Consider the following 12,343-nt stretch of genomic DNA (forward strand, 5'->3'; position numbering starts at 1 on the left):
AGGGTCATTTTTAGGCTAGAAAATCGATTTTTGGCTCATTTCTCCAGATTTTTCTCGAATTTTCAGCATTTTCAGCCATACCAGTGTGATCCTTGATCACCGGCGGCGTGGTCTCCACCAGATACGCGCAAATGATCGTTTGGCCGATGCGGCGATTCGCGATACTCGTACAATCGTCTCGTTCGCACATTTTGATCGATCGATTTGTGGGCGGAGCCTGAGCATTTTTTTTTGTGGAAATATCGATTTTTCGGCTTAAAAAATGGCAAAATTGGCTTAAAAACCTGGATTTTTCTGGCAAAAAAAGTGGGAAAAATCGGGAAAAAATTCAAAATTTAACATGGAAAAATGCAAAATTCCAACAAAAATAAATGGCAAAAAAAGAACATTTTGAGATGATCGGGAGGGAATGGGGAAAATGAGCGAAAATGGGGCTAAAATCAACAAAAATCACAGAAAAATGTACAAAATGGGTCGAAAATAGGTTAAAAAATCGATTTTTGGGTCAAATTTGAGCTAAAAAGGCGATTTTTGGGTCAAAAATAGATCAAAAAAATCGATTTTCTGGGGCAAAATAGGGCTAAAATTCACGCGAATTGAATTTCGGGTCGTTTTTCGTCACAATATAGTCATCCGGCAGGGCGCTGGGCGGCAATTTCGGCAAAAGTCCGGCGTATTTGACTTGTAGAGCATCATTACCATGGAGAACACGTTTCAGGAGACAGAACTGAAAAAATGGGGGGCGATTTTAGGCGCTGAAAATGGTCAAAAATAGCTGAAAATCCTATAAAATTGGCTGAAAATAGTCGAAAAAATGGCTTTTTAGCGCTGAAAATAGCCCAGAAACACCCAAAATAGATTTTCTAGCCTCTGGATTACTGTAGCTCGAATTCTGTGCAAGCACCGAGACAATGCACTATATTTGACGACAGAATTTGAATTTTTGACTTGAAAATTCAATTTTTCTGCATTTTGTCGTAAGATCTGATGCATCGCATCGGTGTTTGCACAGATTTTTCGAAACTTTCGAAACTTTCAAACTACAGTAATCCCGAAGCGAGAAATTCGATTTTAGGGTCATTTTAAGGCATTTGTAGGCTATTTTAGTGATTTTCGGACGCATTTAAGCCATTTTTCATGAATTTTGGACCATTTTTGATGGATTTTAAGCCATTTTTCATGAATTTTGGACCATTTCTGATGGATTTTAAGCTATTTTTTTTTATTTTGGACGATTTTAAGCCAATTTTCCGAGAATTTCGGGTGATTTTAGGCCAATTTTAAGAAAATTCGACACTTTTCGGGTAATTTTAGACACATTTCAGCCCAGTCAGACCAGTTTACAGCCATTATGAGTAATTTTTGGGTCATTTTAGACCAATCTTAAGAAAATTTGAGCTATTTTTCCTCAATTTTCGACCATATTTGATGGTTTTAGAGCTAATTTAGGCTATTTTAGGCAAATTTTTCACACGAATTTTGGACCATGTTCAGTGAAACTTTGGGTCATTTTTGGCCGTTTTTTTAAACTATTTTTAGACCGTTGTTAGCCATTTTAGGACCATTTTCAGTCATTTATTGACCATTTTAGCTTAGTTTTAGGCCAATTTTCATGAATTTTGGGTCATTTTGGACTATATTCAGCCAATTTTAAGCTACTTACTGCCAAATCGGGCACCGTCTGCACAGCGGAATCGCTCGTCGGCCGCGGTACCGTAATCCTCGCCTTCTCCTCCGAATCAATCAATTTCCACTCGACGGCTCGCCAGTGTCCGTGTTGTTTGACTGCACTATACATGACATAGTCATTCAGCTGCACCAAATCGTGTAGTGTCGTCGCACCGTAGTCATTGTCCTTATAGCCGCCAGTGTAGGTGAGCATATGACATCTGGAAGGCATTTTTGGCTTGAAATATGCTGAAAATCTGAAATTTCGGTGAAAAATGAGCCGAAATTCTGTCTTCTAGCTTAAAAATCGCTGGAAATGCGCTGAAAACTACCCGAAAATCGATTTTCTCGCTTTTGGATTACTGTAGTTTGGAACTTGGATAATCTGTGCAAACACCGCGGCGATGCATTACATTTGACGACAAAATTCGAATTTTCTGCATTATGTCGTAAGATTTGATGCATTGGCTCGGTGCTTGCACAAAATTCGGACTACAGTAATCCAGAGGCTGGGAAATCGATTTTGGGGTCATTTTTAGCGCTAAAAACGCGATTTACAGCAATTTTGGAGTAAAATACTGGAAAATTAACGAGAAAATCCGAAAATCAAGAAAAACTGTTGAAAAATGCCCTGAAAATCGATGTTCTCGTTTCTGGATTACTGTAGTTCGAGTTCTGTGCAAACACCGAGACAAAATTTGATTTTTCTGCATTTTGTCGTAAGATCTGGTGCATTCTTTCAGTGTTTACACAGACTTTCAAAACCGTCAAGCTACAGTAATCCAAAGGCGGGAAAATCGATTTTCAGGTCATTTTCAGCTCTGAAACTTGATTTTGGGGCTATTTTCAGCCAAAAATCCCAATTTTTCGCTCAAAAAAACTCACAAAACAGGCTCCGGATGTCGTTCAGCCGCCACAGTGACTTCACACGGTTCCACAAGTGTCACGGCGCCATAGAATATTTCCAGTCGTCCGGGAGCTTGTGGGGGCTGGAAATTTCGATTTTTTGACTGGAAAAATCGAGAAATTCGTCAAATATGACCTTAAAATTCGATTTTCAGCTCAAAAATTCAATTTTTGTCGTCAAATCTAATGCATCGCCTCGGTGTTTGCACAGAATCGGAACTACAGTAATCTAGGGCCTAGAAATTCGGTGTTAGGGTCATTTTCAGCCATTTTTCTCGGAAAATTCAGAAAAATCAGTTTTTATCGATAAAAAAAAGCTTAAAAACGATTTTGGAGCCTCTGGATTACGATAGCTCCGATTTTGTGCAAACACCAGCAGAATGCACCAGATTTGACGACAGAATTTGAATTTTCGCATGAAAATTCGCTTTTTAAGCGTTTTTTTAGCAGAAAATTCAAATTTGGTCGTCAAATCTAATGCATCGCCTCGGTGTTCGCATAAAATGGCTGAAAATAGCCCCAAAATCAAGTTTCAGAGCTGAAAATGACCTGAAAATCGATTTTCCAGCCTGAAAATCACTAAGAATGAGCCCAAAATTGATTTTCCAGCCTTTGGATTACTGTAGCTTGACGGTTTTAAAAGTCTGTGTAAACACCGAAAGAATGCACCGTTTGTCTCGGTGTTTGCACTGAATTCGAACTACAGTAATCCAGAAACGAGAACATCGATTTTCAGGGCATTTTTCAACCGTTTTTCTTGATTTTCGGATTTTCTCGATAATTTTCCAGTATTTTACTCCAAAATTACTGCAAATCGCTTTTTAGCGCTAAAAATGACACCAAAATCGATTTTTCAGCCTGAAAATCACTGAAATTGGACTTAAAACCAATTTCCCAGCCTCTGGATTACTGTAGTCCGAATTCTGTGCAAGCACCGAGCCAATGCATCAAATCTTACGACATAATGCAGAAAATTCGCAATTTCAAGTCAAAAATTCGAATTTTGTCGTCAAATGTAATGCATCGCGGCGGTGTTTGCACAGATTATTCAAGTTCCAAACTACAGTAATCCAAGTGCTCCAAAATCGATTTTAGGGTCATTTTCACCCGTTTTTTTTCGATTTTCGGGTCATTTTTCATGGATTTTTCGATATCAAACTTACTTTTGGCCTAGTTTCCACCACATTCCGACTAGAACTACTCCCTTGTGCCTCCAAAATCCCCAAATCCTCTCCAATGAGCGGTTTGAACTGTTTCACCGCCGAAATCGCCACCCAATGACACTTTTTCAGCTCGATTTGCTCTTTGAACGTCACAATCAGGATGTCCTTCTCCTTACAGTATCTCCGGACGTTTTTCACGACATTCGGGTCGAAAGCGTCGCCGGGCATGAAAATTGTACCGTATATCTCGTTGACGCCGAACGCGTAGGTCTCTTCGGAGCTGGTTACGGTGACTTCCTGGAAAGTTCCAAAAAAAGTTTTTTTCAAATTTTCAAAATTTCCAAAAAACCTAAAAATTGAAATTTTGAGCTAATACCAAGTATTTTATTGTATTCCCCATGCTATCAGCTTCAAAATGAGCCCCATATTGCCTAGGCTCCGCCCACTTTAGCGAATCTAGTCGAGTTTAGGCTCATGTTGAAGCGAAAATCAGCGTTTTTTTCCGATTTTTAGCATGAAAAACGCTGAAAATCTCAATTTTAAGCTTAAAAATGACTTACAACAGGTCCGTGCACCTCATCTGACAACACTTGCGACGGCGCCGTCTTTCTCACCGACGTGGCTATGTATCGGCACCCATTCTTCTTTTCGACTTGTTTTTGGACCCGGAGAAGCACTGGCTCGTTGTTTCTGAGCGGAAAAATTGAAAAATTCGGTTTATTCGAGCCGGAATTCCGAAAAAACTGATTTTTTAGCTTAAAAATCGAATTTGTGGCTTAAAATCTCGATTTTTCCGGATTTTTTGCACTTTTTAAAGCTCAAAATCACCTAAAAACAGTCCGTAAATCCGTAAGAGTCACTCCTTTATCGAGTCTCGCCGCCGCTGTGGGTATAAAAACGCTTCCTTTCTCGGTCAGAGCGTATGCGTATTTTTCCTCACATTTCGTTATCAAACCACTGATTTCCATGGTTTTTAACCTGAAAAAATGGATTTTCCATCGAAAACTAGGCCCAAAACATGAAAAAATCGCGAAAAATGACCCGAAAAAAGAAAAAGAATTGATAAATATTTCGCGCTAAACAAGGCGCGCCTATCGGGATAGCGGAGTGTCGTAACTGATTTATTTTTCTGAGTTTTTAGCGAATTTTGACGATTTTCAAGGAAAATTCGCGTAAAAGAAGGGAAAAAAGCATGATTTAAGCTGAAGAAAAGCAAATAAATTACAAAATACAAAAAATAGAAATTTCAACACACTCTGACTCATTTATTTCTGCCTTCTGATCCCTGGGATCCATGACTTGTCTTATTTCCGATGACTAATAATGTTTCAAAAAGAAGAAAAAAGACCCAGAGAAAAAACAGAGAAAAATCAAAGATAAGAAGGGAAATCACAAGGGAGAGAAGCGAGAGAGTATAGAAGACTGGAGAGACGCGGAGAACCCCGAGAGCCACTATTTAATCAGCTTCGAACGTCTTATTATTCGTCGAAAAGTGCGAAAAGTTGACAAAATTTTTGAAAAATCGAAAATTTTCTGATTTTCTAACTATTTCTCCAAAATGGTCGACAATAAACGGATCAGTAAGTTATTTTAAACTTTCCGAACTTGGACAATTTTCAAAGTTTCGAATTCAGCACGTTGAGAGCTTCAAAATGAGCTCGACCACGACTAGGCTCCGCCCATTTTGAATTTTGACCTCCACACGCGACGCACGACCGCAACGCGCCTGAAAAATGAAAGTGGGCGGAGCCTAGCCGTGTTTGGCCTCATTTTGAAGCTCTCGACAAGCTAAATTCAATTATACTGAGCAATATTCACCCAAACCCTTGGAAATCGGAATTTTTCAAGTTTTAAAGAAATTCGAAAATTTTTTGGAATTTTTGAAAAAAATCGATTTTTCCAGAAACCATTTTCGATGGCTATGCAAAAACGAAAAAAGGGAAATTGAGTCGATCGGAGGCGAAAAAAGCGCTGGAGGAGTTGGACAAGGATACCGACGAGTTTGGGGATCAATGGCGGAAGAATTCGAGCTCGGGATTTGTGGATTTACATGGTTGGTTTCGGAAATTTTGGTTTGAAATTTCAAAATTCGAATTTGTAACGTCAAGAGCTTCAAAATAAGTATGAACATGGCTATGTTTCAGGTCAGGTTAATTTCACGTAGACACGCGACGCACGACCGCGACGCGTCTAGAAAAGTGGACGGAACCTAGGCGTGTTTATACTCATTTCAAAGCTCATGACGCTGCAAATTCGAAAATTGAACAATTTTTGAGTTTGAATAAAAACGAATTGGGTTATGTCCCTTTAAAATTTGATTTCGAAAAATCAAAATTTCAAAACTACCGTAACTCGGTCAATATTGGCCCATATCAAAGAATTTTAGCGTTTTTGAACTTGCCACAATAAGCGCTTCAAAATGAGTATAAACTCGACTAGGCTCCGCCCACTTTGACATTTCAGCTAGACACGCGACGCACGACCGCGACGCGCCTGAAAAATGAAAGTGAGCGGAGCCTAGTCGTGTTTATGCTCAATTTAAAGCTCACAAAGCGGAAAGTTTGAAAATCTAGATTTTTTTTTTAATTTTGAATCAAAATGAAGGGAGTTATGGGACTTTTTACTTGAAGCTGAAAATTCGAAACTACCGTAACTCGATCAATTTTTATCCAAAATTTGAAATTTTTAAATTTTAAAGTTTGTCATGTTGAGAGCTTCAAAATGAGTATAAACACGACTAGGCTCCGCCCATTTTGAATTTTAGCTCCAAGAAGGGGCGGAGCCTCCTAACACCATTCAGAATGGTCCAATTTTCAAAATATTTTTTGGAAAACGTCCCAAATTTTTTATATTTTCAGGATTCTTAAAAATGACGCTTCCCGAAAACTCGGATGCTCCTTTAAAATCGTATTCCGGCCATCATTCGGGGACCCATAAGTCGGAGAGGAAGAAGAAGAAGGATAAGAAGACGTTCGAGGAAGAAGACGATTTTGAGAAGGAGAAGAAAAAAATTCTGGAAGATTCTGGAGAAGAAGAAAAGACCAAGAAGAAGGAAAAAGAGAAGAAGAAGAAGAAGAAGAAGAAGGATAAGAAGAAGATGAAGAAGAAGAAAGATTCTTCTTCTTCTTCTTCGAATTCAGAATCCTCAGATTCAGAAGAAGAAGAAGAAGAAAATAAGAAGAAGGATTCTTCCTCCTCTTCTTCCTCTTCCTCTTCTTCAGATTCTGAATCTAAAAAGAAGAAGAAGAAGAAGAAGAAATCCAAAAAGTCTTCTTCTTCATCCTCTTCCTCTTCCTCGGATTCTGAAAAAGATGCAAAAAAAGAAGAAAAAGGAAAAAAGAAAAAGGCCGAGAATCTGGAGACCTCGGATTCTGAAGATCCAGAACATTCCAAAAAGAAGAAAAAGAAGAAGACTCCAGAATCCTCGAATTCTGGAAAACGACGTCATCGGATTCGAAAAACCGAGGAGCACGAGGAAGAGAAGGAAAAAGAGGAGCATCACGAGTCGCAGGATGAGAATTTTGAGTTCGACACTTCTAGAAGACGTCGAGCTGCTTCAGAAGACGTCCCGAACGACATCTTGCTCAAAAAAGAGCCGGAAATCGATTCGGACAGCTCAGAGGACTCAGAAAATGCTGGAAAATGTCACTGCCACTGCGACCATACCCACACTGAAGAATATTCTTCAAAAACCGACAAATTTACTCATCATCATTGTGCAAAATGCAAAGTTAAATGTCCCATTTGTACTTGATTCTTTCTTTTTTCTTGATTTTTGCAATTTTTTTTCTATATAAACTTCTTTTATAACATATCCTATTGAATTTCACACGTTTTTAGCTTCAAAATGAGCCCAAACACGACTAGGCTCCCCCCATTTTGAGTTTTTCAGCGGCGTCGCGGTCGTTCGTCGCGTGTTTTCAGGTGAAATTTCAAAGTGGGCTAAAAGGGGCGGAGCCTATTTTTCTTAAATATGGTCGTGTTTATACTCATTTTAAAGCTCTTGACATGCCAAATTCTAAAATTTAAATTTTAAAAAGTTTGAGCAGAAACTGATCAAGTTAGGATAGCTGTAAAGTTTCCAAATTTTGTGGGTTCAATTTTCAAAATCCCATAACTACCTTCATTTTTTTGCAAAACAACAAACATTTAGGTATTGAGTTTGACTTGTTTTGAGCTTCAAAATAAGTATAATCATGACTATATTCGGTCAAAATCAGGCTCCCCCACCTTTTTGGACCCAGAAAAGGCCAAAAATCAAAGTGGGCCGAGCCTAGTCGTGTTTGGGCTCATTTTGAAGCTCTCAACGAGCTGAAGTCGAATTTGGTGTCAATTTTCGAAAAATGTTAGTTTCATACCCGTCTAGCATCCAAAACAGCAAAACAAAAAGCAGAGACAAGGAGAATTTGGAAGAATTTCATGTTGGAAATTTTGATTTTTGAATTTTTCGGGCGGCATTTTTATACAGAGAGTTTCAAAATATAGGTGTGGAATAAATAGGGGGAGAAGTCATTGTCTGTGAGAAACTTAAAAAATAGAAAAAATAATTTTTCCGAAAAATAATTGGAAAATTTTTTTTCTTTGGGAAAAAAGGAATTTCTAATCCCAAAATAACTACTGTAGGTCAATCCTACAGTAATCCGGCTTAAATTGTGTTCTTGGAAACAGCCGAAAAATCCTTTAAAAAGCGAAAATTCTAGAAAAATTCCAAAAAATTTTTTTTCCGAATTTTCACATTTTTTGTCCCTAACTTGAAAATCAATGTTCCTAGCTAAAAAATTCTAAAAAATTTGAATTTTTTAGTTAATTTTCTTCATTTTGATACCCAAACTCGCTTATTTGAAAAAATTTGAAATATTCAAAAAATTGAAAAAAAAAAACCGTAAACAATCTAATAGAACGCCACCCGGACCGTCCACTTTGAGCCTATATATCTCACTTCTTTCAAAAGATATCAAAAAGGTGTCAACTAATAAAATGTTTATCATAACATTAGCTACATTTTATTAGTTAACCACTTTTTGATATCTCTTACAAAAAATGAGATACATGGGCTCAAAGTTGACGATTCGGTTGGCGTTATATTAGAGTGTTTACGGTACCTTTTTTCGTGAAAATTCTCAAAAATCCAATTTCTAGGTCCACAATTTTTAAAAAATTTAAATTTCTTACTTATTTTCAGCTATTTAAAGCCCTAAAGTTGGAAAATTCCAGATTTCCTAAATAATTAATTTTTTGTTCATGTTTGGAATCAATTTGGCTAGTGTTTTCAATTTTCAATTCTTAAGTTTCTAGGCCAATTTTCTGTACATTGTGACGTCTGAATGCATACTGTAACCCCCGAAAAAAGGGTCGAAAAATCTCAGAACCGTTGTAATTATCATTTGTTTCCTCATTTGCCCAAAAAAGGGGAAAAAGGGGAAAATCGGTGACACAAGTGGAACGATAAAGGGATTTATGAAAAAAAGGAGGGAAAAAAGATGAAGAGGAAGAAGAAGATTGATGATGGAGATAGATAAGAAGAAGGGTTACACTATTATGTCCTTTTTTGGATTTGAGAAAAAAACCATTTTCCAAAAAAATGTTTTTTTTTCAGAAAATCTGAAAATAGTCCATTTTCAGACATCTACAAAACTAGCTTAGAATTTTCCGATTTTTCTGAAATTGTCATTTTTATACTAAACAAAACCAGAGCTTCATTTTTGTAGTTGACCACTTTTTTGTAAAATTGAAATCCAAGGAAATAGGACCGTTTGAAAAAAGTTGATTTTTTGAAAAAATTCTGAAAATAGTCTATTTTCAGACACCCAAAAAAATAGCTTAAAATTTTCAGATTTTTTTGAAATTTTGAGATTTGATGGATTAAAAATAGAGCTTCATTTTTGTTGTTGACAACTTTTCTGGAAAATCAAAACCTGATAAGGTATAGTTATTTGAAAAAAGTTAATTTTTGATTTTTTTTGAAAAACATTTTTTTTTTCGAAAAATTCAAATTCCTTCCCAAATCCAACCTAACCATTACATCTCCCAGATGACATGATAATTCTGACCCTTTTTCTGTATTTCTCTGGTTTTCCCTCTATACACATACCATAAACCAGTTTCAGAGGTGTCACTTTCATGATCAAAGTGGGCGGAGCCAAATCGGGGGGCCATCTATAAAAGGACTTCAGTGACTAAAAGTTTCTAGACCAATTTTTTGCGCTTTTCTCAATTTTGATGTTCTCTTCCTCCTAATTCCAGTCTGAAACCCTCAAAATTCCAGAAAAGACAATGTCAGCACGTGTTGCTGGCTACGCGGCCATTGCCTTCTCCCTCTCTTCCCTATTTTTGGTGTCCACCTTCGTTCCAGCCCTCTGGAACAAGATCAATGATATCACTGGAGAACTTCATTATGATATGAACGAGTTTCGCGATTTGCATAACGAAGTTTGGGCCAATATGAGAGGAGAGACCTTTGGAGAATCCGTCGTTCCATTCGCCAGAAAGAAGAGACAGACGACGAGACCAGGAGAATGCGGTAAGAAGCTCATAGCTAGTTTGAAAACGTAGATAGGCGAATTCTAACCAAAAATTTGAATTTATAAGGTTAAGAGCTCCAAAATGATATGCAACATACCGTAGTTCCTCTAATAGAAACCCACAAAATCTCTTTGGGGGGGCGGGCCGCGCCGTGTTGTTTTTGAGCTCAATTATCTCGGCTCCTATAAGAGATATCAATAACTTGTCAACTGATAACATATTTATCATAATATCAGCTACATTTTATCAGTTGAAACATTTTTGATATCTCTTACAGTAATCGAGATAATTGAGCTCAAAGATAACAGCAAGCCGACACGGCACTGCGTTACCTAATGCCTCGTTTTTTTGAGCTGATATATCTCGGCTACCATGAGAGATATCAAAAAGATGTTAACTAATAAAATGTCTCTGATACTATCAGCTACATTTTATCAATTTTCAAATTCTAGATATCTCTTACAGGAATCGAGATATATAGACTCAAAGTGAGATGGCTTCTACTAGAGGAAATACGGTAGTACAGGTTTCACGACTCCAAGATTCCTAGATATTTTGCAAAACTTGATTGTGTTTTATATCACCGGAAAACCCATAAAATTTCCTTTAAAACTGTGCAATGTTCATTTAGCTAGCTTTGTTTCGAAGCGAGTTATGCGCATTTTAAAGAGACGCAGAGAAGAGAGAACACTCTCCCTTCTCTGCGTCTCTCGGAACGTTTCAAGGCGCATAATTCGGCTGAGAATCATTCGATTTCATTAGTTTTTTGCTAACTTTGTAGAAAATTTCAAGGTCTACAATTTCATATCTTTCAGTGTGCAACTCAAACAGCGCCTGCCCACCAGGAGCCGCCGGACCACAAGGAACGCCAGGACTCGACGGCACCCCAGGACAAGCCGGTGAGCCAGGAGCACCAGGTCTTCCAGGAAACTATCCATCAATCAATATGGATGCTCATCAACAGTGCCGCATGTGTCCACCAGGACCACCAGGATTCCCAGGACCAGCCGGACCCCCAGGCGCGCCAGGAGACAAAGGAAATGACGGAGCACCAGGACTTCGTGGACCAGACGGACATCCAGGGCATCCAGGAAATCCAGGATACGGTGGAGAGCCGGGAGCGCCAGGGAATAATGGAGAGCCAGGAGACAAGGGAAGAGATGGAAGTCACGGAACGAAGGGAGCACCTGGACCACAAGGACCATCGGGACCAGTTGGACAGCCAGGATTCCCAGGACAACCAGGAAATGATGGAAATAGTGGAGTTTCTGGAATCCAGGGAACACCAGGAGGACCGGGAGAGGAAGGAGCTCCTGGAGCACCTGGATTCGATGGACAACAGGGACCAAGTGGAACACCGGGAGAGGATGCCAACTATTGCAAGTGCCCACCAAGATCTAAATTGTCTCGTTGATTTGAAAGGAAATAAACAATTTTGGATTTTAAGTCGACAGGTTTTTTAAACCCATATATCTCGGTTCTTATAAGAGATATAAAAAAGTAGTCAACTGATAAAATGTAGCTGATAATGAGATAAACATTTTATTAGTTAAAACTTTTTAATGCCTGTCACAGAAACCGAGATAAATTTGGTCAAAGTTAGAGGAGACGCGCCACTAGAGCTTCCCTAGCGCCAGCATACCTAATTTATCTCGGTTCCTGTAAGAGATATCAAAAAGTGGTCAACTGATAAAGTATAGCTGTTATAATGAAAAATATATTATCAGTTAATTACTTTTCGACATCTTTCACAGGAACCGAGATAAATTTGCTGAAAGAAGATAGCGGGCTGACGCGGCCCTTGATGCGAAAAAGGGGCGAGGGCTTATCATAAAAATGGCTCGATTTGAATGATTTTATAACAGAGTTAACTTGAATTTGCATAGAATTTTAAGTTTTTGTGGTTTTCTTTGAAATATGTAGGGTTTTCCCTAAAATTTCCTACTTTTCCGACCTGATCGGTCAACGGCGGCCCAACGGCGGCCGACAGACGGTCGACAGCAGTGGCTTGGGCACAATGGCATTTTCAAAATTTTTAACATAAAATTCAATTGTTTCATGAAATTTGCAACATTTTGAAGTTA

General features: G+C 38.3%; 3 protein-coding genes across 3 annotated transcripts; 2 read left to right on the forward strand and 1 right to left on the reverse strand.

The window, feature by feature from the left end:
- Window positions 1-580: 580 nt before the first annotated feature.
- On the reverse strand, window positions 581-4,705 carry CBG15275 (the record flags this gene model as incomplete). Its single annotated transcript, XM_045243264.1, has 6 exons — window positions 581-727; window positions 1,679-1,889; window positions 2,554-2,657; window positions 3,738-4,034; window positions 4,298-4,427; window positions 4,566-4,705. 6 exons carry the CDS (start codon window positions 4,703-4,705, stop codon window positions 581-583), a joined length of 1,029 nt encoding a protein of 342 aa, XP_045095622.1.
- A 590-nt stretch (window positions 4,706-5,295) lies between these two features.
- CBG15274 lies at window positions 5,296-7,491 on the forward strand (the record flags this gene model as incomplete). The annotated part of the gene is made up of 3 exons (XM_002642942.2): window positions 5,296-5,317; window positions 5,641-5,790; window positions 7,121-7,491. The coding sequence occupies 3 exons, from the start codon at window positions 5,296-5,298 to the stop codon at window positions 7,489-7,491; spliced, it is 543 nt and encodes a 180-aa protein (XP_002642988.2).
- Window positions 7,492-10,010: 2,519 nt separating this feature from the next.
- Window positions 10,011-11,673, forward strand: Cbr-col-104 (the record flags this gene model as incomplete). The annotated part of the gene is made up of 2 exons (XM_002642941.1): window positions 10,011-10,257; window positions 11,075-11,673. 2 exons carry the CDS (start codon window positions 10,011-10,013, stop codon window positions 11,671-11,673), a joined length of 846 nt encoding a protein of 281 aa, XP_002642987.1.
- Between the last annotated feature and the right edge of the window lie 670 nt (window positions 11,674-12,343).

Source organism: Caenorhabditis briggsae (genome assembly GCF_000004555.2).
Source record: "Caenorhabditis briggsae complete genome, chrIII, whole genome shotgun sequence".
NCBI classification, from domain to species: Eukaryota; Metazoa; Nematoda; class Chromadorea; order Rhabditida; family Rhabditidae; genus Caenorhabditis; species Caenorhabditis briggsae.